This window comes from Sinohyriopsis cumingii, chromosome 13, assembly GCF_028554795.1.
Source record: "Sinohyriopsis cumingii isolate HCF-2022 chromosome 13, ASM2855479v2, whole genome shotgun sequence".
Lineage (NCBI taxonomy): Eukaryota > Metazoa > Mollusca > Bivalvia > Unionida > Unionidae > Sinohyriopsis > Sinohyriopsis cumingii.
In genome coordinates, this window is record NC_142973.1 from 35030152 (window position 1) to 35039282 (window position 9131).

General features: G+C 37.6%; 1 protein-coding gene across 3 annotated transcripts in view; it reads right to left on the reverse strand.

The window, feature by feature from the left end:
- LOC149785191 (apoptosis regulator BAX-like) overlaps positions 1-5239 on the reverse strand; it is a 40692-nt gene extending 35453 nt beyond the window's left edge. For 2 of the 3 annotated variants that reach the window (XM_089978995.1, XM_089978993.1), the window contains exon 1: positions 5139-5239. In XM_089978995.1, the coding sequence (XP_089835121.1) occupies positions 5139-5169 (31 nt within the window). In that variant the 5' untranslated portion in view covers positions 5170-5239. Of the gene's footprint in view, positions 1-5097 lie in introns of all 3 variants that reach the window. The other variant, XM_089978994.1, reaches the window with a different exon arrangement.
- Positions 5240-9131: the final 3892 nt, after the last annotated feature.

The window sequence follows — 9131 nt, forward strand, 5'->3', positions numbered from 1 at the left end:
GGATGGTAATTCAAGCCCTTGTCCCTATTTAGTGTTGGCCTCAGCTGTCGTATTTCAACCGCCTCCTTCACCTTCCCTTTCTCTGTGATGTCCCATACTGCTACAATGTTCATATATCACCGATGACTCTCTATTTATGTGCTCCTTAATCCTCGTTTCTAACACTCTGTCTGTTTCCCCGATGTAATCTTTCTCACAATCATAACATTTAATATAATAAACCACACATTTTTTCAAAATTTTCAGTTTTGTCTTTCACATGTGTATGTTGTTGTCTTAAAATATTGTATGGTTTGTGATATACATTGATACCATGTTGTCAGAATACTCTGACTAGGATTTTTGATGTATTGCAGATATATGGCATGCCAATGTTGGTACTATTTAGGCTACTCCTGGTTTTGTGTGGTTTTTTTCCTGCTTTTCTGGAAGTTTGAAAATCCACTCTGGATAGCCATTTACCTTTAGTGCTGATTTCACATGCTCCACTTCCTCAAGTCGATCTGTCGCATCAGTGACTAGGGAGTTAGCTCGATGCATTAAAGATCTTGCTACTGACCACTTGTGTTCCGGAAGGTGATTGGAAAAAAGTTCAAGTACTGGTCAGTGTGGGTTGGTTTTCTATACACAGTGGCTTTGATTAATCCAACATCATTTACATGTATACACATGTCCAAGAATGGTAGCTTGCCATTTTCTTTTTGTTCTGAAATGAAATGGATATGTGGATCAATGGAGTCAAGATGATCAGAGAACTTCAGCACATGGTACTCATGTAGTTCGGTCAAGGGATCATCAACATATCTGAACCACAATGATGGTGGATTCTGGGCCAATTCCAGGGCCTTTTTCTCAAAAGATTCCATGTATAGATTGGCAACTATTGGTGACACTGACCCCATTGCTGCTTCCTATTTCTGTTGGTAATATTGCCCAATATAGATGAAGAATGTGCTGTCCAAACAGTTTCAATAAGGCACAGATATGTTCAGTAGGGAGGTCACATCGAGATTTCAGAGCAGTGTTTCCCTTTATGCACATTTGTGCATCAGGGATGCAAGCTGGAGAAAATTGACACATTTTATTGCTGTGGGATTTTTTGATGCAAAGGATTCGCATAATGCAATCAGGATTTATTTAATATCCAATGCTTTGGACGAGGGATGGCATCGTTTATACTTCGCGCATAGGCATTGACTGGTTCCCTGCTTTTCTTGCTCCCTGCGTTACACTCCTCTATTCGTATAGTGGAGTGCAGCGAGGGAGCATAGGAAACAGGGAACCAGACTAGTATTAGGCAATGTTATGACTGAGGAGCTTCCCCTATTCTCGTGAGCTCTCACGCGATTTCCATCGATTTCTGCAAGATGCCAGGTCTCAATTCGTGACAGGGTTTGAGAATTTTAAAACAAAACCTGCCCTCATTTACCACAATATATCTGGAGAACACATTATAACCCAAGACATTCTTTCCCAACAAAGAAATCAGCCGAGTCAAATGCATTATTTGGATAACAAAGTCAGGGGGTCATTACAGATTTTATTGGTTTTTAACTTTGCTGCAATAAAAGAAAGATCTTAAAGTTCAAGTGTAACTTATTAGAAAGAAGATAATCATTAGCCTCCTTGATTTTTGGATAAATGTGCTCTAGGATGAAGTACAATGAAACCGATGATAGTACACATTTTATGACAGGCAGTAAATTAATTTCATTAAAAAGATTTACTTGGCTTTTTGTATTAGCTTATATGTAATGTGTTGGTCTATAATATTGCTTCAACAAGATTATAAGGGAACTGTTAAAAGTATGACTATGAAAGAAAAATGAACTAATATAATTAATCTTTGAATGGACGATGGATTTGTTTGTTAATTGTGCATGTTGGTTTATTTGTCTGTTTAGAGAGAGAGAGAAAAAGACTGTTGTGCAAGTTTCAATATCATGTTTCAAGCTGGAAAAGTACAGGTCAGATGAAAATTTGTCAGTACATTTTTGACCCCCACTATTTTTATTTGACCCCCACTTCTGACACCAAGGTTGTTTTTTTTTTACCCTCAATTTTACACCCCTTTTTTCAGAGTACTGTCTGCCTCTAATTTCTCATATCATACTCATAGCTTTATCTACTGGAATGCTGGTGAAACATGCTGATACATCATAAGAGACCAGTTTTCTACATGGTGGTACTACTAGGTCCTTGATCTTTTTAGACCATTACAGATCATGTGAACAACATTAGATGCTGGTAAAGGCAGTGTGATATTGCCAAAAATTTCAAACTCTTAAGATATTTATGCTCTAAGTGTGGGAAATTACTAATGATAATAAATTATCCAGAGCAAGGAAGCAACCTATTCCATTGTAAGCACTTTAAGGGTAAATGGCTGAAAAAAATTATACTGTGCCGAGTACATTTTCATATATGCGACTAATTTGTTGGAGTTCTCAAACATCACTACTTTCCAAGTGTGTGAATTCATAATTATTTTGTGCAAATCAAGCAATCACATATCTTGGAGCATCTCTGCTTAAATGGTTTACACAGCGAAATTCCAACTAATACTGATCATTCAGAAGTTAAATAAATAATTGCTATTTCATGGTATGTGTTGTTGTTGTTGTTGTGGGGTTTAACGCCATTTTTCAGCACGATAGACTATACATGGCGGCCAGTATTAATGGTGGAGGAAGAACCCGGAAAACCCCGGAAAGAACCACCGACCCACGAGAAGCTACTGGCAAGCTTTCTCACATGCCCACATTGGCTGAATCTTTGACTCGAACCGCCGCAGACAGAGGTGAGATGGCAGTGATCCGTAACGAAGAGCGCTTTAGACCACTCGGCCACTCGGGGCCCCCATGGTATGTGTAACAAAATTCTTAAAAATGACAATTATAGCAGAAACAACCAGTACCAAGTGTCAACATGACCTGAATGACTTGTACCTTAGTTAGGCTGCATTTTATTGTATGGCTCTATTTGAGTGACTGTTCTAACATGATCAAGTAAATCATTTCAACTGCTTATAGACAATTTGACCCAACGTAGGGCAAAATTAAGATAATTCATCCACACTTGAAATACAATTCTACCAAACATTGTGATAGTTTTAACAAGCTTTTTTCTTCAAACAACAAGTAGATACTGTGTAAGATATATATAATTTAAGTAGGATAAAATGTTTTTGACAATTTTTACAGCTTGTAAAATAGAATAGGTTTTAGGAAAAAAAATATTAACAAATTTTAACAAACTAATCTACCTTAATATTCTTCAAAAGAAAATAATCATACTTTGTTACATTTATATATAGCCAAGTGGTCTAAAGTACTCTCCATTACGGATCACTGCCATCTCACCTCTGTCTGCATGGGTTCAAGTCTCAGATTCAGCCAGTGTGGGTATGTGAGAAAGCTTGCCAGTAGCTTCTCATTGGTCGGTGGTTCTTTCCGGGGTTTTCCTTGGTTCTTCCTCCACCATTAATACTGGCCGCCATGTATAGCCTATCATGTGCTGAAAAATGGCATTAAACCCTAAAACAACAACAACAACATACATATATATATATTCGGTTTCTTTTAGTAATGTGTGTTTAGCATAGGCCTATATAATATACATCTAGAACCAACCAAATGCACATTTATTATTTATGAATTACAATGTTGTCAATTTATAGTGTTATTCTGTGCGTCTGTATCTTGTATATTTCAACAATACACTATTCATTTATTCAGTGTACTACAGAGGTGACGACTCGCTGTCAACATGGGAAAAGATAAAGGCAAGAGAAAACTCGTTGCTAGTGATGGTTATACATATACGGAAATGAGACAGAACAAAGAAACTACAGAATGGCATTGAAGCATCTGCAACAAGTCACTGCCTGTCTTGTCATCATCCGACAGCAAAGTAAATACTTGTTAAAACTATTTTCAGTTGTATTGTTTAATTTGTTAAGTTGGGCCGAATTGTCGTTCAAGTTGGGACAAATTGTCTTATTTTCAGTCAAAGTTGGGCCAAATTATCTTTGAGCTGAATATTCCTACAATGTAAAACATAGCACATGTTGGTTTTGTTTTAGTGTTATGTCTTACTATCCAAACAAAGGCCTTGTATAGCGTGTTCCGATGTCGTTGACATCGGAATGAGTATTCAAAGTTTCAGGAACATCGCACACACTTGGCAGCCTACATCAACATTCATCCACTAATTTATGTGTAATTACTATACTTACTGTGCTGTTTTTATCCTGGCAGAATGAAAATATGATACTAGCAAATGGATGCATTTTCACATTCTGTTGACATACATTTGAATTTGTTGCAATGTGACGGTAATCAATGTATGCCGAAGTAAGTTCAAGTAGGTTCATGTTGGGGATATGTTTCTTGAACGAAATGAACTGTTGCTTACAGTTCCAATAGGCATAATATATTTTTATTCATTTTGTTAAAGAATAATATTTCAACTTAACCCGATTTCAGCACTTCCAGCTTTCATCGCTTTCCAGCCAAGTGAAATGTAGACCAACGAAACTTGAAAACAGGTCCATTTCTTTTGCGAGAATTTGAATTTATTAGCGAAAAGACATCAGAGTAATTAAAGTTTGACTAAAACATTATGACATTACTTTGTAGAAAAGCGTCGTTATTTGTCAGTTGTGTGAAATATTCCTGAAAATTTGACTTTCGTAACGATGTTAGTCGACATAAAAACACGCTACACAGCGCCGTTAGTTAGGCTGTAAGACCTTGACGCCCACAACATAAATAACAGCGTCAAGGTCTTACATGTAGGACTACATAAATATCAGCGTCAATGTATTACATGTAGGACTATGAGCCGAATTGTCCAATAACCCATTTCAATATGCAAATGTCAGGTTCATTTGTATGGAAAAGATCAGTAGATAGGTGTATCATGTGCCATGAAAAGTCTAAAACTTGCAGGAGTAACATGTTACGGTTTTTTATGTATTATCGAGTGTTGTAATGAACTTCCCCCCTCCAAAAACATCGCGACCTATCATCAAATAATGGTAAGGTCAAATAATAGAACGCCAGTGAACCTGGCAAAAGGGCAAGTTGCTGTTACTCTTTAAAGGTGCACTTCAAAAGTGCCTTGATTACACAAACCCAGTGCCAGGGGATGGTCTGTAACGCTCATTTTTTTCTACTAATTCTCCGTCTATGAATGTATGTTGCGATCACGTTCGGTCCCAACCTGTGTGCCGGATATGAAAAACAACGAACATGAGTAAAGTCCTCCGATTATAGGAACTGTCAAAGGAGACCTTTAGTGTGTTAAGACCGTACCATTATCTCTTCAAAGTTGCACCAAAATCCGGTCAGTTTCTACAAGATTTGGCGCTTTTACAGATTTTCAGGCTTATCAGATATAACCAGCAGCAGAAAATAAGTCAGAATAATGAATTATACAAATTCATATTCAAAACTGTCAGGATAAATGAATTATACAAATTCATATTCAAAACTGGAATAAAGTTATGAAATCTGAAATATGGGTCATAGTACCCAATAAACAAGTGTGTTGCTTCTCACTTAAATAGATTCCTTCATCAAGTTTCAAAACCCAAACTAAAAGTGTGTGAGAAATATACATTATCTGTAAATGAAGTATGAGGCAGACCGGTAGCTTTGGTAGAATGATACGCAACCAGTTTGATAGCTACGGGGGAAAATTAAATATTGTCAAATAAATCAAACGTAAGCAGTTAATATCATTAGTTTGAAAATTGTTTGAAACTTGACAACAGTTCATTTTAGAAACTACTTGAATACAGAAATGGGTGCAGACAAATAGAAGCACGAGAGACCATCAGTTTCAAATTGAACTATGAGTAGTGAATGGGGTCACCCTACGTACAATGGGAATTAGCATTACAGGGACCCCTGGGTCACTCTACGTACAATGGAAATTTAACATGGCGAAAAATCGTGGGTCACTCTACGTACAAGGGGAATTTAACATGGGAATAAATCGTGGGTCACTCTACGTACAAGGGGAATTTAACATGGGATTTTTTTTAAATTTTAAAAAAATTTTTTTTAAAAAAGGGGTAGGCAATGGAAAGGCTATCTCTTTTCGAGAAATATGGCTGGCCCTGAAAAGGGCCTTTGGGTTTTCTTCTTCTTCTAATTTCTTCTTTTCCTCCACCAAGTTCTTATTTTATCTCCTACACTCTTCTTCTCTTTCTTTTTTTTCTTCTCCTCTTCTTTCTTCTTCTCTTCCTCCTCTTCTTTCTTCCTCTTTTCATTTTCTTCTTCTTTTTCAATTTTTTCATTCCATTCTCTCATCCTTATCCTTTCCTCTTCATCCTCCTTTTCCTCCTTTATTTCTTTCAACAGATCACTAATGATTACCTTCATTTTTCGTAAATTGTTTATCTCCATTTTCACTCTATGGGGACTATATGAGTAGTGATCCTCGTTTAGGTTAACCAACATTTGCTCAAACATTCCTAAATTGTCCATGACGTTTTGCAATTTTTCCATTTTGTTAAGGTGGTTTGAAGCCATCTTCTTTTTTTATTCTTTGCAGAATGGTTTGAACCACGAATACTGTGGGTTCTTATACAAAAAGCGCGGACGTGATGGAAAACATCCCCTAAAAACATAAAATTGATCTTACCTAGATCATGACCAACAACGTGCGTACGTGAAGGAAAACATCCCCACTTTTCTCATTTCATATAATCAAGCCCAAACTATACTCTCCACATACTCTAAGAAACAATAAAGAAACCCATAATCTACTATTCACACAGTCATACCTGAGCTCTTACAAACACAAACACACAAACACACAAACTCATACCCTCACACTATCTTAAAAAAGAGTTAGTGTTTATATACACACTACTCTACCTACACACATTGGCAAATATATCGTTATTTCTTTTCTAGAGTATTGGGTAGCCCTGAAAAGGGCTGTTTTTTTAAACTCCAGATGCACCTATCTAATGGTTGCACCTTCCTGGCCTGGCGCCGCACACGCATCTTCTTCCCCAGTCTTCTTTCACCTTTCTTCTGGGGAGCGCAGAGGGAGGATGATTCGCTTCAGCACCCCAATCCTCTGTTTCAGGAATATTAAACGACATCATCTCTTCTCTTTTCTTTTCCTCCTCTTCCCTCTGTCTTCTCTCCTCTTCTTCCTTCTTTATTCTTGCTTCTTCTACTATAGCCTCCGCTGATAGTTCGTTTACTATCCGCCTGGCATATTCCAGGTGCATCTGGAGTTCTAACAGTTTCACTATTCTGCTAGTCATTCTTCTGGCTGTGTTGATCAATCAACAAGGGTAGCTGGACTGCCGAACGAGTTTCAATTTATACTGAAAGCGCGTACGTGAAGGAAAACATCCCCCTAAAAACATAAAATTCATCTTACCTAGATCATGACCAAAAAAAACAACAACAACGCGCGGACCTAAAAGAAACACTCGCTCACTTTTTTATGCTACCCATCACTTCAATAGACTATCCACATACTCAAAGCAATCCAATCTAACCCCAAATATACACCTCAAGCAGCCCAAAAAAACAAACTAACATCATTTTAATCTACTATCCACACCAACCTACTTTATCACTTACAAACACAAACACACCAACACATACCCTCAAAATTTTTAAGAAAGAGTTAGTGTTTATTTTCACACTACTCTACCTACACACACATTGGCAAATCGATCGTTACTTCTTTTCTAGAGTATTGGGGTAGCCCTGAAAAGGGCTGTTTTTTTGTTGTTTTTGTTTGCTATGGCATTCTTTTTTAGTTTCTAAGAATGCGATGTCCTCTGAGGATAGACTTTCTGGCGATAGGTCTGCTTCTTCGGAAAGAGAAGAAGAACTCTTTGGTGTCGATACGACAATCGACAAAGCCTCTGTCAGGTTCAGGTTGCTGCTGCTGTTGTTGTTGTTGTTGTTGTTGTTGCTGTTTTTGAAGTCTGTACTTCTCCGTCCATTCTTCTTTCTCCCTGTTCACTTCTTCTCTGAAGAGCTCTTCTATCAGGTCTTCAGTGATTTTTAACATTCTCACATTCTCTATTTCTTCTGGCTTCGGTATCAGACTGTGTCTGACCCTATGCAAATTCACGTAGGCTTCGTTGAGCTTAGCTAGTTTGGAGCACATCTTCGTAGGAGGATGAGTCGACAATGGATGGTTAGACTGGAAACAACCCCGGTTCTTAAAGTGAAAGCGCGGACGTGAAGGAAAACATCCCCCACACGGTTTTCGAGTCGCAACGTTCAGTGATTGTCATGAGAGGGATAGTAAGAAATGAAAGAGCATCAATTCAACATTCTTATAGCTAAACAAAAGACAAAAGCATTTTTTCAAAACACAACATTTTTTATTCAAAAATCACTTAACACTAAACAACAACTCTAACATTTTTAACAATAATCCAACACTATAACATCAAATAATTTTTTCAAATCACAAACTTTTTTTCTCAATGAACGATCTACTTTAAACAGGGCTGACAACGTTGTGAATGAAATTGTGATTTCCACTGTTGGAAATCATTAGGCCATTGATGGACACTACGTTTCCTAGCTTGAGACAAAAGATAAGCATAATGGTCACAAAACCATCGATCTACTTTCACATCATTTCTAGCAGAAGAACGAGGATCGAAATGAGTCACTAAATGTTCTAAGGAATAGCCCAGGCTGCGATGATGCAGAAAATACACACAGTACTGTCCACACACCAAGGAATCTGTGCCTTGTAATTTCACGTTATTGAATCGGGTGGTTTGAGCATTTCTTCTCATAAAGTCGATGATATCGTCTTCCAAAGGGGGCAATCCGTACGAATCGAAATATTCCACACATCCTTCTTGAGGAAAGTAGACGGCTACCCAGTGGGTTCCTGGGAGATGACTTTCGTCCGTGTTGATCACGTAAGCTTGATGGTCTTTAGGTTTGCGATGAGGGAGTTCATCTTTAGCACAGACGACAGGATTCCAAGAAGCCGTATACGAACTATGGTTCAAAAGGTAATAAAGTTCCCAGGTATCCATTGATTTGTGTTTTTTTCTTCTTCACAGGTAATAATAAGTCGTCAATTCGATCCTGACTTTTTGCTTGAAAATGTCTGACGAA